Source organism: Microcaecilia unicolor, chromosome 2 (assembly GCF_901765095.1).
Source record: "Microcaecilia unicolor chromosome 2, aMicUni1.1, whole genome shotgun sequence".
Lineage (NCBI taxonomy): Eukaryota > Metazoa > Chordata > Amphibia > Gymnophiona > Siphonopidae > Microcaecilia > Microcaecilia unicolor.
Genome location: NC_044032.1, coordinates 360,379,481 through 360,400,445, shown reverse-complemented (window position 1 = coordinate 360,400,445; position 20,965 = coordinate 360,379,481). Strand labels below are relative to the sequence as shown.

General features: G+C 41.0%; 1 protein-coding gene across 4 annotated transcripts in view; it reads right to left on the bottom strand.

The window, feature by feature from the left end:
- Nucleotides 1-3,027: 3,027 nt before the first annotated feature.
- NRG1 (neuregulin 1) overlaps nucleotides 3,028-20,965 on the bottom strand; it is a 325,230-nt gene continuing 307,292 nt past the window's right edge. For 2 of the 4 annotated variants that reach the window (XM_030194496.1, XM_030194498.1), the window contains exons 7-10: nucleotides 20,203-20,329; nucleotides 15,630-15,760; nucleotides 8,907-9,110; nucleotides 3,028-4,697 (exon numbers count right to left, since the gene is read on the bottom strand). In XM_030194496.1, coding sequence (XP_030050356.1) covers nucleotides 4,043-4,697; nucleotides 8,907-9,110; nucleotides 15,630-15,760; nucleotides 20,203-20,329 — 1,117 coding nt within the window. In that variant the 3' untranslated portion in view covers nucleotides 3,028-4,042. The remainder of the gene's footprint in view (nucleotides 4,698-8,906; nucleotides 9,111-15,629; nucleotides 15,761-20,202; nucleotides 20,330-20,965) is intronic. The other 2 variants (XM_030194497.1, XM_030194499.1) reach the window with 1 other exon arrangement.

Genomic DNA, 20,965 nt, shown 5'->3' with positions numbered 1-20,965 from the left:
TGTTCTGTAGCTGGCCTAAATTATAGGTGCCTAAATTATAGGTGAACATTTGTCCCATTATTCTAGTATTATTTTTAAAGAAAAATAGGCACCTGCTTTCCGTTATAGACTAGGTGCTACATAGGCACCTTCTATACATGCACATACAGCTGCACTGGTAAAAAAAAATTACCCCTTACCCCGGGATTCTATATACGGTGCCTTAATTTCTGCAAGGAAATTGAAGTGTATTCTATAACAATGTGCATAACTTAGGTGGTTAACTAGGTACTCAGCACTGTTAATTTGGATGTTAACAAGCAATTATCAGCACTAACTGGCATTAATATATATTATCACAACTCACTAAGGGGTCCTTTTACCAAGCTACGGGAAAAAGGGCCCTGCTCTACTGGCAGGGGCTGTTTTCCCCGTGCACCAGGGCCCTTTTTACTGCAGTGGGTAAAAAAAAGTCCCAGCACACATGGCCATGCGGTAAGAGAACTCTTACCGCATAGCCATGAGGCAGGGAGCCCTTACTGCCACCTACTGAGGTGGTGATAAGGGCTCCTACGCTAACCCAGCGGTAACTGGGCAGTACACGATGATGCCTGATTACCACTGGGTTATTGCTGCACAAGCCATTTCCAGGGGTTTTCTTTCCCCCCCCCCCCAGAAACGGTGCACGCTTGGGGCAGAACTACCACCGGGAGCCACGTTGGACCGGTGGTAGTCCGGAGGATCGAGCGGTAAGCCTGCATTGGGCTTACTGCCACTCTGTAAAAGGGTTCCTAAGCATATTCTGTAACGTGGTGCACCTAAATTCTAAGTCACATAGTTGAAAAGGGGCATAGCCATGGGTGGGGCATGGGTGTTTCTAAAATCTTTGCACGGGGTTACAGAATACACCCACTGTGTGCCTAATTTAGGCATCAGGATTGATGCCAAGTAAAACATGGAGTAAATGGCTGTGACTCCATTTGGTGACATGGAAAGACGCTCAGTGTTATTCTATATACTGTACAGAAATGTAAGCCTATTCTATAAAATTTAGATATATGTTACAGAATTTTGCAGAATTTTCAGGCCCCATATATAGAATCTAGCCCTTAGTCTAGCTGCATTTAGTAAAGACTTGGATAACTTCCCACAGGAAAAGTCCACAAACTGTTAATTAATAGGCAGATTTGGGGGAAGTCACTGCTTGCCCTTACGCGTAAGCAGAATGGGTTCTACCTACTTTTTGAATACTGTCACATATTTGTGAGTTGTACTGGCCACTACTGGTTTTGATGGACCCTTGGTTTGACCCGGAATGGCAGTTCATGTGTTTGAAAGGCCAACAATCTCCCTAGTTCTGGTAGCTGTTTAGGCAGTTTAGATGATTATGAAGCTGGGTATTAAGACAAGATGGGTGTGGGGAGGGATATGGAAAGGTTGCTGGATGTTTGAGCACGTATGGAATCCGTTGTGCTTCATCTACTCAGAAGAGTAGAGAATCAACTAGAGAAGAAAAGAAAAACTGATACAAATAAAGAATGATATCTGACAAATAATAAAATTTCTGTGGGTGGCTTCTGGGATATATCCTTAGCAGCGGGGACAGAAATACAGTTGGATACAGCAACTGATCTTTTTCTGACATCATATGCTGTTACTATATTTTAATTTTGTTTAGGAAAGTTAAAATGGGAAATGTAGCTTGGTATACACATGCAGTTATAAATCAACAGCTGGACCCCCACTCCCTGAAATTGCCTGTCAATTTGCTTCATTTGCATAAGACCACCACCAAGGGGTCCTTTTACTAAGGTGCCCTGAAAAAAGGCCACTTGGTATGCGTCCAAAAATAAAAATTATTTTTCGGCTGCACGTATCAGACACTCGCCAAAAATGAAATTACCGCCAAGCGGTAACTGGGTGGTAACTCCATTTTGGCACACATAGACGCTTACGCAGCTTAGTAAAAAGGTCCCTAAATATCCACCATCACCACTATGCTTTTTTGTTCACTCAGTGCCCCCAAATACAAACTTTAATTTTTAACAGATTACTTGAGACAAGGAATAAAGAAAGTTGGTCTGGCAATGTTTCATTCTTAGTACCAAACAATTTCACTTCCAAACAGCTCAGATATTCTTTCTAAAGTGACTGTACTCCAGAAACAAATTTAACAAGCCTCAACATCCCAAAACTACTGGAAGGAAGAGAAGTCAGAAAGAAACCAAGTTCAGGTGGTATATACATTCTTTTTTATAAGAGAAGATGAAGACACCTAAAGGAATCATGATGCTGTTTGATTTACCTACAATCAAAAGGAAAAAAAACAGAAGTAGCTTGGACACTCAATAACTAGAATGAATTGTGAACAGAAAAGGATAGTTTCTGCTTGTAAAGGTGCAATATTTCCAACATTGATACCACACTATCAAAGCCACTAACAATCACAGGTTCTCTTTTTTTTTTTTTTAGCACTGTTCACATGCACATTACTAACATATACTCATGCACACTGAGGGCTTTATTAATGCAAGCGTGCTTGTATACATACCGGGCTTTTCAAATAAATATTTGTTTGGGTTTTTTTTTTCTTTTTCTTATCAAAATAGGTTACACAACTGCTACCTCAGTGATTCTACAGCTGTGTTTTTCTATAAAAAAATTGCAATTGTTTTAAAACTGTCCTTTAAAAAGATTGCATGTTACAAGAACTTTCTATGCACACGGGCAAGTATGAAGTGTGCCCGTCACAGAGCAGTTCCACCTTGCTTTCTTTTTGTTGTTGTTGATTTTATTTCCTTAACCATGCTCTTTTTGAAATTGAGAAAGCATCACACAGTGAAAAGTAAACATAAAAATGTACTAGAGGTCAAAAATGATTGCACCTTTATTATTTTGGGGATATGTTTACTAAGGTGCATTAGCATTTTTAACGCGCCTGTAAATTTAAGGTGCATTAAACGCTAACACGTCTATACATTTCTATGGGCGCGTTAGCGTTTAACGCGTGTAAACCATTTACGCGTGTTAAAAACGCTAACACCCCCATAGCGCCGCTTAGTAAACCTAGCCCTTGATTTTTTACGCCGGCCACTTTTTTGACTGTGTGGTTATAGCTAGCTTCTATAGAGCATAGTCTGAATGGCAGGAACTGAAGTGCAGCACTGCACCTCTGGGCCTCCAGTCAACCGATGGATAGCATGGACATGTATAAGGGAGAAGAAGACACCCTGGGTGAAAAGACTTTATCCTGGATGGGTGTGTGACAAAGTAGTCATTTTTATCTCCTTTATGACCACAACAGACTCTCAGATGGGGGCCAATATTGTTTAAGGGTGGACAGCTGCCACCTCTTCAGTCACCTATAACAAAAATGATGCGGGAGCTCTTAATAGGAGAAAGCTGAGTTTGTGATTGACCATAGCATTTTATCACAGAATGACTTTTATTCCTAGTATTTATTTAACATTCCTTAATGCAGTTTTGTTATCCTGCTTTTATCAATAGTAGCATGCTGTCGAATCTACTATTATTTGCAAGTGCTCAGTAAAGCAAACCTTTGGCTGGCAGAGAGCAAACAAACCTCAGTTCATATACTGAAGTCAATAAAAACCTCTTACAGAAGGAAAACAGTCATTGCAATGGGCTGAAGGAGGGGGCAGAAGAGAGGTTACTACTACAGGCAAACAGAGGGACTGCTAAAACTCTGGCAAATCATACATTCCAGTCAACATCATCAATGCGATGCAGAAGAAGCCAGGAAAACTGAAGGTCGGAGCTTCCACAAAAAAACATTGTGGGACAGCAATCACTGGAACTGTACAAAACTTGCTCTCAACATAACGTAACATAAAGGCACCATTGATATCTTTCTCATCTCGAAATACTGTAAAAAATTGCTACATATGGCACATAACACATTTGTACATACATATATTTAATTTATAAAAGTTTTTTTTTCTGTTTTCTACTTGCTGCACTGCTAAAATAAAATAAATTGTTTAATTTAAGGTGGAATACTTCATTATATAAAATAAAGTTTTACAGACTATGTGTTTATGTTTTATACAGCAATAGGGTCTTGATTAGCTATTACATTGGACAGCCTTGCTTGCAATTCTTCCTGGGTAGAAAAGCGATTAGTTGGGTTAGTCCTGTTGTCAGACAGTCGATATGCAGTGGCTGACTCTAGGCTGGTAGCCAGAGGGTTCTGTATGCTCAGGAAAGGCGTATCCTCACCTATTCTTTCATCTTCTGTTTCGCTTTCTGAGCTACTGCTTTCTGAGCTCGTGTCAGTGTCCATTTCCAATCTATTGGAAATATGACCATTAGGCTTTGTTCTTTTTGCCCTCCGGCTGTTGACTAGTTTCTTTGTAGGTTCCTGCGTGGGCTCGTATTCTTGTGTGGTTTCATACTCCTCATCCTCCACTATCCTCAGAGGACTGGGGGGAAGGCTGTTGCTGTCATGGCCAGGATTGTGGTGGTAGGTGTTGTACTGCTGGTTGGGGTAGTCGTATCTCTTTTCTCGTAATCGAGGGGGTGTCACCAGAAGTAGAGGCCTCTCCTCTTCAATAAAGGGACTGACAGCCATAGAAGGAACGGAAACTGTTAAGCTTGACACTGGGGGAGACATTTCTGAAGGAGGGGACTTTGGAGAACATGGAGACTGGAAGTCCACTGGTGACATGCGAGCTGGTGTGGTCATAGCTGAGACATACCTGAGGAAGCACATGAAAAGAAACTTATAAATAAAGAGAATAAACAAGGTTCTTTTTCACAAAACATCACATTTTAAGTGGTATGCTAAAGAAAAAATTTCTTATCACCAATCCCAGAGCCAGATGTAAAAATGGTGATTTTTCCCATTTATCCCTTCATTCTGTTCTGTTCCAGTTATTTATATTCTGCCTAATCCTTATGGGCTCAAGGTGGATTAATAGGCAAGAAGGCAATACCCAAAAAGTGAGAATTACAAACAGCAACATAATCTATTTTTTAAAAATATTTATGGAATAAAAATGTTTTCAAATAATTTTGAAAAAGTAGGAAGGATGAACTCTAATCTGTAATGGAAGTCAATTCCAGATTTTAATGGCTTGAAACATAAATGAGTTATACTGATTTGGGATCATGCCAGGTAATTGTGGCCTGGATTGGCCATTGTTGGAAACAAGATGCTGGGCTTGATGGACCTTTGGTCTGTCCCAGTATGGCAATGCTTATGCACTTACAAATTATATAGTTAGGAAAACTCCATTTATAATAAGCCCATTCGTTGTAGGAGGAAAATGACTTCTATTGAAGGAGGAGAAAAGATAAGATATATCTAATAAAGGAGGGAAAAGCCTCAAGCAGCTCCTCTTTAATACACAACTATGTTAAGAGAGCTGGGACTGCTTCATCATAGGCAAAACCCCTCCTATTTTTATAATATAAAGCCCCCTTCAGCTAATAACTAAAGCTCAAGTGAAACAGATCTCATTAAACACGTAGCTTAGGATGTAGAGTCTCGCCATTATTCTGTCTCTTCTACCTCTTCTTTATTGACCATGGTCAACGTTGGCCACTGTTTCGCCAATGCTGCGTCAGAACCACCAGTCAAATTGTCAAAATCTGTTCAGTTATTAGATGAAGGAGGCTTTATATTATAAAAATAGGATGTTTTTGCCTATAATGAAGCAGTCCCAGCTCTCTAAACACAATCATGTATTAAAGAGGAGCTTCTTGAGGCTTTTTCCTCCTTTTGTTAGATATATGGTAAATGTCATTGGCATAAATGAATGGATGCAACCCAAGAGAGGCCAACTTTTTCCCCAGTGGAGCCATGATGATATTAAACAAAACTGGGGAGAAGGGTGAGCGTGCGGTACATTCAGATCTCCATTCAGATCAGGAAGACCCTGATGACTTCACTCTATAGGATCTACTACCCATAAAACCCTGAAACCACTGATTACACTTAATTGGCTAACTGCTGACTTTGGCCCTGGAATGCCCTCCAAAATAGCTGGTTTTCACTTAAGCACTAACCGCTAAATTTCAGCAGCAATAACCAAGTGCCACTAAAAATTTGTGAATAGCTCTGAACAAGTGATTTAACCAGTCAGCAGTCAGGTAAATCATTTTGAATATTGACCATCTAGTCTCAGGATACACAATAAGATGGAAAAGGTATACAGAGCCCAAACCATTCGAATCTTAAAAGCTAAACAGACTGTTTTGACATCAGTACACACTTGGATACTTAACCAGTGTAGTTGAATCATCAGCGGCTTAATTGTGTCAAATGTTCGGGAGCCAAAAATCAATTTGGCAGCACTATTTTGCAACAATTGAAGCTTATGTTATAATTTGCACACTATCCCAAAACAAAGCAAACTGCCATAATCAAGCTGAGGAAGAATCATTGCTTGATCTTAGGCCCTAATAGTTCACCTACATTTAAGTGCCATTTGTGTGCTTAAATTTTGGTGCCATATATAGAATTTGAGGGTGTATGTGTATATATGCACATAACTGCCAGTATTCAGGTTATTTATAATGTTCTTGGTGCCTAATCTTTGATTCTCTCCTTACAGAACTACCCCATATACGCACATAAGCCCAGTTGTAAAATAGCACATGAAGTATTTCTACAGACCTCAGTACTAAATGTTTAACTACACTTCTTGGAGGCGTAGAAAAATTATGGATACGTACCCTCCAATATTCAGCCAGCAACTGTCAGTATTTATTTTATAAACACAGACCGTCGCTGGCTAAATTAGCCCCCAATATTCAGTGCCGGGCCCCCACTGGATCACCAAGGATAGAGGTAGGCCCTCAGAGACCTACTTAATGGTACGAGGCTAGGGGTGTTCTGGGGAGAGGAGACGGGGACTTCTTGCTCTCCACGGGCTGGGGGAGGAGGAGAGAAGGAGGGGGCTCATTCAGTGGAAACGGGAAAGAGATCCAAAGGCTCATATTAAAAAAAAATTATGTGAGTGCTGGCCTGATATTCAGTGCCAGCACTCGCAACCGCTCAGTGGCCTAATTTAGGAGCACTCTAACGTTGTCTCCTCACCTGCCCATTTCTTTTGTGAATGGTCAGATGTGATATTCAGCAGCCCTGCCCAGTTTAATGCCGCTGAATATTGAGGGTTAGGTGGCCCCAGGAGATTTAAGTAGGAAGGAACCTCTCCTGCCTGCTTAAATGGCTTTGAATATCGGTTCGATAGTATTTATAAAGCTTACCGAATTGCAGGGAGAAATGACAACATTGAAGCTAAACCTGGTTTTAACAATGCTGTATTATCTGGTGCGTTAACAGATAAGCTGTAGTGATTGTCTCTGTGTTAACAATATAGCACAGTCCCCATGCATTCTGTACTCTGTCTGACTATTAACCTGAGAATCAGTGCATGTGCAAAGATGCCACTGGGGTGGAGGAGTGGCCTGAGAATCAGAGGTGCTACAGTTCAAATCCTGTGTCTCCCACTTACACTTCTTGTGACCTGGGCAGGCCATTTCAGACTCCACTGCCTCAGGTACTATTTAGATTGTCAGCCTACTTGGGCAGGGAAATAATTTTACTTAAGCCTGGATTTGGAAAAGGTGAATAATGAAATCTAAAATTCAAATCCAAACTTAAGTCAACACCTATATTAACAGATAACACAGTAAAGAGGCTCAGATTATTTTACCCTACAATAGTTCTCTCTAGCATCTTAGGATCCTTGAATTTGTGCTAACAGAAGCTGGAAAAAACAAATTTCCAAAATGTATAATAAGGCCCTTTTTATCTTCTCTGGTAATTTATAGGACAACAAAACGTAAACTGAATATAAGCTGCTGCCCAGCAAAATAACTGGTCAAATGTAATTCACAGTTTTTAAAATCTATCTGGTCAATATTCAGAATGATTTAACTGGCCAGAAATAGCCACTGACCAGTTACATTGCTTGTTCAGGGCTATCCACTAATTTTCAACACCACTTAAGCACTTATTGCCCCTGAAAATCAGCAGTTAGCGCCCAAGTGAAAGATGGCTATTTCGGGGATGTTCTGGGGTGAAATTGGAACTTGGCCAGTTAAGCGGCAGTGTTCAGCATTTCCAGGGTAATTGAATAAATGGGATCGTATAAAACACAGTCCAACTCACGGCTGCTTATGTGGCCTAATGGTTAGTGCAGTGGGTTGTAGACCTGGGGAACTGGGTTCAATTCTCTCTATAAGTACAACAGCAGTACAATGCCCTACTTAGATTGTGAGCTCACTAGGGACAGTTCCAGTACCTGTAAAATGAAACTGCAAATCGCTTAGGTCTAAGTAGTATATAAATACTTGAATGAATTAAAAGCATATTCAGTGTCATGGCCTAGCATTATCCAGGAGTAATTATGAAAGCAGTTAGTAAAATGCTCACTACCACCAGAATATTTACCCATACTGACATATGACTGTCATCACATTTTAAACCCTATTTGTATCGTGGGGAATTTTGAAGTGCTAAGCTTCAGCAGGGATAACATGCTATCTCACGCTGAATATTAACGCTTAGCTGGCTAAGCGCTGTTTAACTGGCCAGGACATATCACTGGCCAGTTAAATAGCATGGAATATTGGGCTCTGTATGACAACTTTCAACGTGAAAAGTTCCATTTGGAAGTTGACTCAGAATAATATGTTCACAGATTTGATTCTGCTATTTGTGCGGGTACTTTATCTATAATAGCTTACATGCATAACTTTTGGAATGTCAAAACTATGCACATAAGAGCCCTATCCGATCAAACCCAATCCCAGAATGATATGCATACATATGCATGCATTGCACAATTAAAAGAAAAAATTCTACCCATAAGTCCCTGTTCTATGTGCAGAAATGCCTTCATAATTGCCCTCTTTTTCCCCTCTTTGGAGTCCAACTCATAAGATTAGTACCATACCTTTCGCTGTGAGGTGAATCTCTGTAGGAATCCGGAGTATCTCTTGCATGCCTGAAGAAACTGTTGCATTCTCGAGGGCCACCAAGTCCGTTTAGGCGCCCTCTTGGCCCTGCTGGGCTGGTATGTCTGCTGTTGTCTACAGATGAGGTGACTATTACCGAGTGGCTTTCTGAGATAATGCTTTCAGTCTGACCATTGCTCCAACTGGTAAATAATAGTAAAAAAAAAAGGCCAGTAATCTTTTATTACAAAAAAGATATTCATTTTGTAAATGGATGGAGGTAACTATTTGGTCTTTTGACATACATAAGTCATCTCTGGTGGAGTTATTACACCCCTTGAAGTGAGATAATATTATTATAGCATGGGATAGTGATCCCACTGCAGATTATTTACAATAACCATAAGTCTACAACATTCCTGAACCATGTATAATGCCAAATATCTGGAAATATTCAACCTACGGCATTATTTCACATAAAAAAAGATATTTGATCAGACTCTGAATATGTTTACCTCTGTTTTGCATAAATGTATAATAAAAACAGAAGGACAAAAATCCTTGCAGAAGAAATACCACTCAGGAAACAGCGAAGATGACAATAAAACGTTGATGCTTTATGGTCCAAAACAGTTTATTGATCAGTGAAAGTAACTCATCAGTGTGTCAACTTGACACGGCCGTATTTCTTCCCACTGGCCTGCCTCAGGAGTCTTCCTGTGATGTGTGGTTGAGTCTATCAGTGTCACTTCCTGTTTTAAAGTATTACTAATCTGATTACTAAAGTACGCCAAAAGGTGGGAAGCTCTGTAAGAAGCGCCATACGCCCTGGATAAATGCTGAAAACTTCTCCTACATTTAGGACAGCTAGTCTTAGCATTAGCTGTCTTGTCTGAGAGAAGTTTTCAGCGTCTATCCAGGGCGCCGCCTTTTGGTATATTTTAGTAATCAGATTAGTAATACTTTAAAACAGGAAGTGACACCGATAGACTCAACCACACATCACAGGAAGACTCCTGAGGCAAGCCAGTGGGCCGAAATACGGCCATGTCGAGTCGACAGTGATGAGTTACTTTTACTGATCAATAAACAGTTTTTGACCATACAGCATTATCGTTTTATTGTCATCTTCGCTGTTGCCTGAGTTACATAAATTTACACCAGAATGTTCTTTGAATTTTGCAAATTCAAGGTGACAAGCACTGTACCTCATGATTTTAATAAAAAATTGAGTTTCAAGTTTATTAAAAGCAGTTCATAATAATTCAAAAATATTTAAAAGGTTAAAAAGGAAGGTACAGAGTGAAGCAAATTAGAGCAAGGAACTTCATTATTGGAAAAGGAAAGAGGAAGGAGAGACATGGTAGAAATCATGCAGGTCTGGTAGTTTCATCACTGAGGCTCTTCCCAGGAGGGGCTAATGGGAGAGAAAGGCATCGGTAACTAAAAAGGTTTCTAAGTTGGTCTTAAATCTCTCAATTGATTGTTCCATTTGTAAGACGGGAGGGAGGGTTTTCCTTAGAGAGGAGCCTATAGTGCTGAAGTGGACAAAACCATAACAGAACTGTTGAAAATAACAGATAACCAATGAGTTTGATTGAGAAGATCTGACAGACCTGACTGGACAATAAGGGGATGAGAACTGTGCAAAGGTAAGGTAGGGGGCCTGAATAATAGACTTTGGACTAGATTCTATATATCACGCCTAAAAAATCAGCACTGAAATGAAATTCGCCTAAGTGTATTCTATGAAGTACACCTTAATTTAGGCGTACTTTTTAGAATAAGCCTAAATTTCTGCATGGTATATAGAATACAGCACACGCTGGTCCACGTGGCTAAATTTAGTCATGGACAGTTACGCCAAGTAAAACTCGGTGTGAACCCTAATGCCTAAATTAGACATGGTCCGGGTGTATTCTATAACAATGTGCACAGATTTTAGAAATGCCCATGGCCTGCCTATTCCACACCCATGGCCACGCCCACTTTTCAACTATGCGACTTAGAATTTATAAGCAGCATGCTATAGAATAAGCTTAGACAGTTCTGCATGTAAATTCTAATTACTGCCAATTAGTGTCAATAATTGCTTGTTAATTGGAAATTATCAGCACTGATTGACTTGTTAACTAATTAAGTTCCGCACGCAAATACAGAATATGTTTGTACTAGCAGTTGAGCCCGTAAAAACGGGCTGGTATTGGGGTTTTCCTTCCCCCTCCCTCCCCCCCTTCACCCGGCCCGGGCCCTATCTTCGTTATTCAACTTACAGCAGCGCCAAAACAGCAGCAAGCAGCAGCTCCCGTTGGCCTTCCTTCACTGCCTGTGCCTCGCCCTCGTGTGACGTCACGTCGGCGAGGGCGGGGCACAGGCAGGGAAGGAAGGCCGACGGGAGCTGAAGCTGAGCTGCTTGCTGCTGTTTCGGCGCTGCTGTAAGTTGAATAACGAAGAGAGGGCCCGGGCCGGGTGAAGGGGGGGCGGTGGCGACTCCGGGGGGGGCGGTAGCGGCTACCTTGTGGGGGGAGCGGTAGCGACGTCAGCGGTTCCCTCCCTCCCTCGCAGTTTCCCTCTGTCCCGCCCCCCTCCCCCCGTCATCACGTATTGACGTGGGGGCGGGGCAGAGAAGGTCTCTACTGCGCATTTGCGGTGAGTACGGTCACTCGCCGTTTATATGTTTGATGTGCATGCACAGCATTTTTTTTTTAAATTATTTATTCATTTAACATATCATACAAGAAACAATCTTGTTTTAGAAAGCATCCAGTAAATAGGAAATTACATATAATAATAAAAAGAAAAATTATCAAGAAACATGACGCTCCAGTCCATAAATTGAGATTCAAGAATTCGGAAATAGGAGAGAAAAAAAAAAAAAAGAAAAAAGGAAAATATACAGGATTAAGCATTCTCTGTTAAGTAGGGTTATTATCTCTTCTTTAGCCCTTTTCCTGTTTCACTGAGGTTACAAGTGCAGAGAGATGGACAGGATCTGTAAATACATATTTCTTCCCCTCAAGCCTAATTATGCACTTGCAGGGGTATCTTAAAAAAAAGGTACCCCCCAAGTGCAAAACTTCAGGCCTAAGGAGCAAAAATTGTTTCCTCCGTCTTCTTGTCTCTTTAGAGACATCAGGAAAAAGCAATATATTAAAACCTAAAAAAGGTTTTTCTTTATTCCGGAAAAACAGACGGAAGATCCAATCTTTGTCAGGCAGTAATGCAACAGTTGCCACAAGAGTGGCAGCTGTTGCCAATTCAGAGTCAGAGGATTCAAGCAAAAGAGAAACCTCTAAAGGTTGTTCAAGCGGATTCAAGTCTTTCCCTGGAATATAATAAACTTGAGAGAATGGTGGTAAATTCTGAACTGGTATATTCAAAACAGTTTGTAGGTAACGTTTTAACATCTCAAGAGGGGCTACATTAGGAACTTTAGGGAAATTAACAAATCTCAGATTATGATTTTTAGTATAGTTATCAAATATTTCCATTCTTTGTCTTAGATTCGTTAAGTCCTTTGTCATCATTGGCTGCAAAGTTTCTATTTTCGCAATTCTTTGATCGAGTTTATTCATTTTTTCTTCCAAAGCCTTATCCTCTTCTTCTCTTTTTTGCAACTCAACTTCCAAGGAATTTACTCTCAATGCAATGTCATTATTCTGTTTGAAAAATATTTGTCCCAGTGTAGACATTAAGTCCCACAATACATCCAACGTTACTTCCTTAGGTTTAACTATCAACTCTTTAGGAAGCTCATACCTTGCAGATAACTGTCCACTCTTCTCACCCTGTTCCTCAGTTCCTCTCCTCTCAGACCGCGGCGACTCCTCGGGCAAACTGCCCTCTGTTCCTTCCATTGTAGTAAACAAACTCTCCAACCGACGTTCTTCTGAGTCCTTGATTCCCACTTGGGGCGACCCTGTCGGTTCCAGCAGGAAGGAGCTTGCACCTATCGGCTGAGGGGGTGGAGAGCGCGCGGCGGGGCTCAAGGTGGTATCCAAACCGGAGGAAGCTGATTTCTCCCAATTGCCAGCGTTCCCTACCGGAGGCATTCCGCCGTTGTGAGTAGCCCCCAATGGTCGCACAAATCGGTCTATTGGACCCGGTAATGAGGGAGTAAGCGGGGAGGGTCTGGCCGCTGTCTTCCCTCGGCGCTTAGGCATTTTCAGGACGAGTGCGATTCAAAGCGTCCTAACAGAGCGCGGCCATCTTGAATCTCCCGGCATGCACAGCATTAATTGCGCTATATAGAATCCGGGGCTTTATGTACGATTGTCAGTATTTTGTAGGTGAGTCTGTGGGAGCTACATAATCGTATTTTCACGATCCTGCTATGACTTTTCCTGTCATTCTGGACTTGCTGAAGCCATTGACTGCTAAAATTATAGACCCATTTCAAACTTAAAGAGCCAACATTTAAATAAAGCTGAGTTTCCAAATTTATGCTGCTAAACTAAGCTCCTAAAATTTGTGCCCCCATTTTCAGCCAAACTTATGAGCATAAGTTTTCAGCTGAAAATTCTTCTTAATTTAGGAACTTAAAAGTTAAGCTTCATTCATTTGTCTATATGTATAAGTCTAATTTACGAGCCCAGTGATAAAAATCAAGTACTAAACTCTTAACTTTTTTTTTCCTGCCCTTAATCCAACCCTGTTGCCATTTGCTGTTCATTGCTCCTAAATGTGAGAGTTTGATATCATTGTGAATATAGTTATGCACTCAGTCCTAGTAAATTTTTAAAGAGGTCAATTTACGAGCATAACTCTCAAAGTGGCCCTTTTAATAAACTGTGATAAGGTTTGCACTAATTGCACATTTAAAGCAAAAATTGATGCGTGCAACGTACGCAGACTGGGCGTGCTCTGAATCTACCCTGCATTTACCAACAGGACAGTTACTGCACAGCCACCATCTTGCATGTTAAGCTGCGACCCAGAAGTTAACTGAGCATCAGCCAATAGTCAAGTTTATTAAGGGTTACTATCCCGCCCATCGAGAGGGTCAGCTAGACGGCTTACAGTTTATACTCGAAAAGGGAGGAGAGGGGGGATAAATAACAAGACATGACTAAAAGGAATACGGGACAGAGAAAAGGGGGGGGGGGAACACTAGGAGGGGCAAAGTCGATCAAGCACACCTCAAATGATGAACAATTAGGGGTAGGTATCCATAAACTAAAAGGCTGTTAAATCTGCTTTAAAATTTAGAAACGAGGTGCTGGTGCCTGGATAGCTAGCTGGCCAAAGACAGGACTGCTTTTTATGTGGTCCTATCTGCTTGGTTAGCTATCTGAGAACTGGTGTGGAATATCGCTGGTGCCTGGAAAAATGCTGGCTCCATCCAGATTTCATCCTTGAACCATTCTAGCAGTACCTGGATAGTGTGGAGACATTTGCTATTGAATATCAGTGGTTAGTCAGCCCCATGAAATTTAACTGGGCAGCATTCTCTCCTTGCTGCTTAAATCCCTTTGAATAATGATCCCATACAGTAGCATAGCCAGGAAGTATTTTAGAGGGGAGAGTCTCCCCCTCACCCCCCTATGCCACCCCCATGCCCCTGTGCCGCCCCCTCCCCATGCTGTCATCCTCACTCTATACCTTAAAATCCTCCCTGAATCGTCCTGCTTCTTCTGATGTAACTTCCTGTTTGGTGAAAGGCGGGGTGGTTCAGGGAGGAAGTCCTGGTGCAGGCTGCAGGCAGCCTATGAATGCGACTGTCACTGCCTGGGGGACGACTGCAGCAGAGAGAGAGGACTTTAAGGTGGGGGAGGGGGCAGGGTCTGACCTAGTTTAAATACTCCACCGATCCCATACTTTTCAGGCTCACCCGGTGCCAGAAAAAATCTCCTTCCAAACTCTCAATGCTGTGGATATATATATGCAAATAGCCACTTTTCTATGGTTTATGGTTTATTCTACTTTATATCCTGCCTTTCACTAGCTTATAGCAAAGTGGTTCAGTCTCTAAAGTTTCGAAAGTCCCTACTTACATAAGTAAACCCACTATTTATCTGTGTAAATGCCACAGGAGCCTTGTAAAATTTACCTCAAATATGAAAGGCTCAAATGCATATAATCCCAACAATATTTGAACCCCACAGCCTGCAATTGTTTTAATATGATGGGATATTCAGATATAATATCTGGATAGTGGCCTGCAGTGACTATCCAGATTCAGTGGTCAATGCCGGCTTTATTCAGATAGCAGTGAAATTCAGAACCAAAGAACACCATTTCACTGCCCTACACTATCCAGAGAGGAACTGAATATTACCACTATCCATATAACTGGCAATTCTGCCCAGCTCTACTCATGGACCGTCCCGACAGTACTACTACTACTACTACTTATCATTATCCAGATAATACCACCAAATATGTTTATGCTTATTAAGTCCACGCAAAAGAGTGGTGAGACCAGTGAGACACCTCCAAAGACAACAGGGAGACGGGGATACAATAGAAAAACTTTATTTATAACACCTGAAACGGCACCGTGTTTCAGTAAAGTGCCTGCCCCAGCGGTCTACAGTAAACAATATAGATATACTGCCTTTCAACACAACAACCATTGTCAGAGGTAGTTATCCAGTCAGCGGGTCATGCTAACTAAATACGTGGCCACCCAATATTGGACAAAATATTTGATCTGGTGAACAGTAATAAAATCCGGTTTTCCACATATACATTCCGTGTAGGAATAATTTTCATTTTCATACCTGTGGCTCGGCGTCTGTGTGACAGTTGTAGAATGATGAGTTGTTGAAGTATAGTGACTTGTGGAGAACGATGTCTCTGTTTCTCTTTCGATGACATGCTCGCTTGATATTACATTTTTAGACACGTACTGCTGAATGAACACAGGCAGACACTGTTTAGACTGATATATATTCTCATTCTGACAGACATATACATTTATTCATACACAGCTTTCAGAAAAATATCCTAGATGGCTGTGGTGTTTACATGATCTCATGTTGGTTTTCCTTTTTGTGCTTATGTTTAAATATTTCATCATGTTTTCCCTTGAGGTGGACTATTTAATTGTAAATTGTTTCCTTTTACTGTTTTTTGTGTGTACTTCTTGTTTCATTTGAAACATTAATAAAGAAATTTAGGGGTCCTTTTACCAAGCTGCGGTAAAAGGGGGCCTGCGCTAGCATCAGCGCGTGCTTTTGATGCACGCTGAGGTCCACTTTTATGGCAGCAGGTAAAAGGCTATCTTTTTTTTTTTTAAGAAATGACCGTGCAGCAAGTGAACCACTTGCTGCGCAGCCATTTCGGGGGGGTGGGGGGATTATGTAATGCCACCCATTGAGGTGGCAGAAAGGGCTCCAGCACTAACCCAGCGGTAACCGGGCAGCGCGCAGCACCATCGGGTAAACATCAGCACTACAAAAATAAACATTTTTTGCAGCACTGGAAGTGGCAAGGATTAGCAAGTGGTAAGCCTGCATTGGACTTACCGCCGCTTCATAAAAGACCCCCTCAATGAAAATGTGAAAAAATAATAATGAATTATCTCTGTATCTTCTTCATCACTATTCAGATAGCAAACAGTGCTGAATGTGTGTGGAGAGCAGTGACCGCTGCCTTTGTGTTGTCCTAAATGAACTTGTTCCATTCCACGCATGCTATAAATGTCTACATAACACCTCTCCACCATCTCTGTTTCAGGCTGAAAAGCCCTGACCTGTTTATCCTGTCTTCATAAGGGAGACATTCTCTCCTGTATCGTTTTTGTTCCCCCTTCTTTGTACTTTTTCCAGTTCTGCTGTATCTATTTTCAGATCTGGTGACCAGAGTATTACACAGTACTCTAGATGCAGTTGCACCACAGATCGATAAAGAAGAACTATTATATTTCCAGTTTTGCTTTCTTTTCCTCTTCTATTCCTAACATTCTATTTGCTTTTTGGGGCTCCCACCACACTGAGTATTTCAACGTGCTATCATCAAAGATTCCAAGATCTTTTTTCTGGGTATTAATCCAGAACCCAAAGCCAGCATTAAGCACACCTAGTGCATTTTGCACTTGTCCACATTACATTTAATGTGCCATTTAGATGCCAGTTTGTCATTCTGAAAAGGTCCTCCTTCCATACCTCACAGTCCTCTCAAGATTTAACAGACTATTCCCACCTCCATTACCATTTACACCAGGTATTGTGAACCACCGAGAACTGGACCTACAGTAACCGCCTCTCGCCAGTGAGAGATGTGGGCAGCTTGTTTCTGCAGGGCATTCATAATAGAAACCTTGGAGAGGGAAGCAGAGTATATGAGGGGTGAGGCGCCAACTGGAATCCTCTTTTGAGGCTCTAGTCAGTTGCAGGTAGTGTGGTTTTGGGTAAGAAGATTGTAGTTATCAACTAGGCACAGCTAGGGAGAGATAAAAGAGATCAGCCCACAAGGGTAGGAGGTGTTTGGGATATTGATGGTTAGCTTATCTTAGGTCTGGATGATGAGGGCATTTGCACCATCCTACAGTATAACTGGGAAACATTTGGAGGGTGTCGGGAGGATACAATCAGACAGGAAGGAGTAGGTGAAAGAAGTGGTGATGGTAAAGATGCTGGTAGTGGTGATGAAGGGGGGGGGGAGTTATCTCTGACAGAGGGTTAGGCGTGAGGATGGTTAAATAGATTAGGAAAATGGGCATGGAACAGCAGACAAGAGTTGAGGGTTACACATTTATATAAGTTATCAGAAAGTAGGGTCTTGGCTAGAGTGGCAGCTCTAGAAGGTCTGGGATGGAACAGCAAGGTAGGGTGTGACAATATCTATGTAGTGAAAGGGAATAGGTGAGAGTGACTTAGATCAACAAGGTTTAGACATTGTACTCAATTGGCCAGCATGTTGAGCACTGTCAGTATTATGTTCAACGGTTTGGTCACACAGATGTGTCTACAGAACAGAGGAGAAGCCTAGTGATTAGTGCGGTGGATTGTAAACCAAGGCACACAGGTTCAAGCCCCACTATAACTCTTTTTTTTTTTTTTGTAAATGTGATCCCTCCAGGACCTGAAAAATATCTACTGTACCTGAATGTACACAACTTCAATAGCCTTCAGGTTTGCAGGTGTCTTATACATTTAAGATGTGTTACGTATTTTTCTATTTCTGGAAGGCTTAGAAATATCTATCTATATAAGAGATGAAGCATGATCCTGGGTCCCTTGGCTCACAGTCCACTGCACTAACCACTAGGTTAGTCCTCTGGCCTGTTTGGTACTTAGTTCAGAATGGCTACAATACCTGCCACCAACATAGAGCCTCGTTTTCCTTTCAAGTTTCACTTTCAGGAGAGAGGGAGGACACAGCAACCATTGGGGGATTAAGGAGGGGTTAGGCCAGTGGTTCCCAAACCTGGTCCTGGAGGCACCCCAGCCAGTCAAGTTTTTAGGGTATCTACAATGAATATTCATGAGAGAGTTTTGCATGCATTGCCTTCTTGGTATACAAATCACTGTCATGAATATTCATTGTGGATATCATAAAAACCTGACTGGATGGGGTGCCTCCAGAACCAGGATTTAGGACCCACTGAGTTAGGCCTTAATCTCTCCAGTGGTAGATGCTCAATGAGAGCAACGTTTTGTAACTTGGACGTGACTGAAACAGGTCTAGATAAAAATGTCCTTCTTTTTAGACATGAATGTTTCTTCCCATTCGAAAATCCCTGTTTGGAAATCCTACTCCCTAGTCCTGCCCAAAACACACCCACAGCACACCCCCTTGCTATCTGGACAAACTGCAGTGTGAAACATCCAAATTCTGACTTTCCAAAATAAGGACTTGAACATTTTATTTTAGCAGATAGATGGTTTTTAAAGGCATTTTAAGATGTCCATCTGCTTTGAAAATGAGCACCATAACGTTTTACACTAGAATATTGGGCCAGATATTATGTTTATTACATTTGATTTATGCTGATTTATTTTTACTTAGCATTAATATGTAACTTTAAGTCATTTGAGATATTATTTGAATCTTATTCTTGTTGTACATTGCTTTGGTCTAGTCTGTGAATCATAGTAACATAGAAAATGATGGCAGATAAAGACCTGAACGGTCCATTCAGTTTGCCTAATAGTCATACTCATTATCAAATCATGATTAAACCAACAATGAATGTGATATAAAATATTTGATCATTGTCTCCCTTTGGCATTTCTGGGACATATAGACCATAGAAGTCCACCCAGTCCTTTCCTTAGGTTCCAACTACTGAAGTTGCCACCCAAGGTCACTTCAGCCTATCCAACTCCATCTTGCTATAGACCGTAAAAGTCTGCCTGGAACTGCCCTCACATTCCATATTATTGGAGTTTCTGTCGAAGCCCTTTCCAGCCCATCCTAAACTGAATTGCCATATATGAGGCCCAGACCATACAAGCCTGCCCAGCACCGGTTTTAGTTCTTCACAGCCGGAATCATCATCTAAGCAACACTTGACATGCAAACACACATGCAAACATTTAAGTTTTGTTTTTTATACCATTCTTTTTCTAATTAGAGATCCTCTGTGGTTATTTGTTTAACTTAAATTAAATGACTCAGTGTGAATTGGACCCATAAGTTAAAGATCTGTATTATTACATATAAAATAAATTATGACTACCAATTAGATATGTTTCATTATCACTTGTTGTGAGCAGAAAGGGGTCTAAATTTATTTAAGCAAATCCATTTTTGTTGAATCTAACAAACCTGAATTTGGGGGTGAATCATTTGTTTACTCTTTCCAAAAATACTAGGACTAGGGGGTACAAATTAAGCTACAAAGTAGTAAATTTAAAACAAATCAGAGAAAATATTTCTTCACTCAACATGTAATTAAACTCTGGAATTCGCTGCCAGAGAATGTGGTAAAAGCAGTTAGATTAGCAGGGTTTAAAAAAGGTTTGGATAGCTTCCTAAAAGAAAAGTCCATTAACCATTATTAAAATGGACGGGGAAAATCCCTTGCTTATTTCTATGATAAACAGCCATAAAATATTTTGTACTGTTTAGGGATCTTGTCAGGTACTTGTGACCTGGATTGGCCACTGTTGGAAACCCTTCGGTCTGTCCCAGTATGGCAACACTTATGTTCTTGTGTTCTTAAAGCTTTCTCATGCATTAGAACCCAATGTAGTATGTTTTCTTTACTTTTGTTTTGCTTTGTGTATCATATATATATATATATATATATATATATATATATATATATATATATATATATATATATATATATAAAGAGAGAGAGAAAGAGAGAGAGAGATGCTTGAATTGGAAGGTAAAACCTACATTCACCAGCTGAACATTTTCTGGAGGTGGATTTGGATGGTGTGGTCCATTAGCCATATTCACCATGTTGTTCCGTTCAGAGCGAAGACTGTGCCTAAGACGATCATGCAACTTTTTTCGCTGCTTCCTATAGGTGAAAAAAAATCAGTAGTCTAAAGAGGACAATCATATCTTTTCTCTCTTACTGTTTGTGTGACTTTTATCTGAAATCACAGTGTTATATAAAATAATCGTACTCTGGGCTGATCTTGGTGTGGGTGACTCCCATCTACTTCAATAATTAACAGGAGCTCAAACCCCAAATAACAACTAAATAATCAGTGATTCTGTTCTGCACGGCTGAAATAATCACACTTCAAAGAGAAGGGCGGTATTGAAATATACTGTTCCGTATCTGCAGAAGCGCGCTAAGGTTTTGCAGTCTCTGGACATGAATAGCCAAAATTAACAGGTGATAGCTATAAAACCTCTGCGTTATCTGTTGGGGGGGGGGGGGGGGTTCTCAGCATTTTTAGAAGGGTTGTCAGATGGTAACACCTTGTGCATTAATTGTAAGACACAACCCCCACCCATCCCCTTCCTCAGAATGGTGCTTTCTGTATTAGCTGCATAGCATAGGAATCAGTGCATATCAACCATTAATGTACTGTGAGAAACTGTTGTCCTGGTCCCCTGCTAGGTGTCAGCAAGGAGAAATTCCAATATTAAACAGCTAATACAGTTTAGTAGGGGAGGCCTCCTGGTATGCTCTCTGCTTCATTTC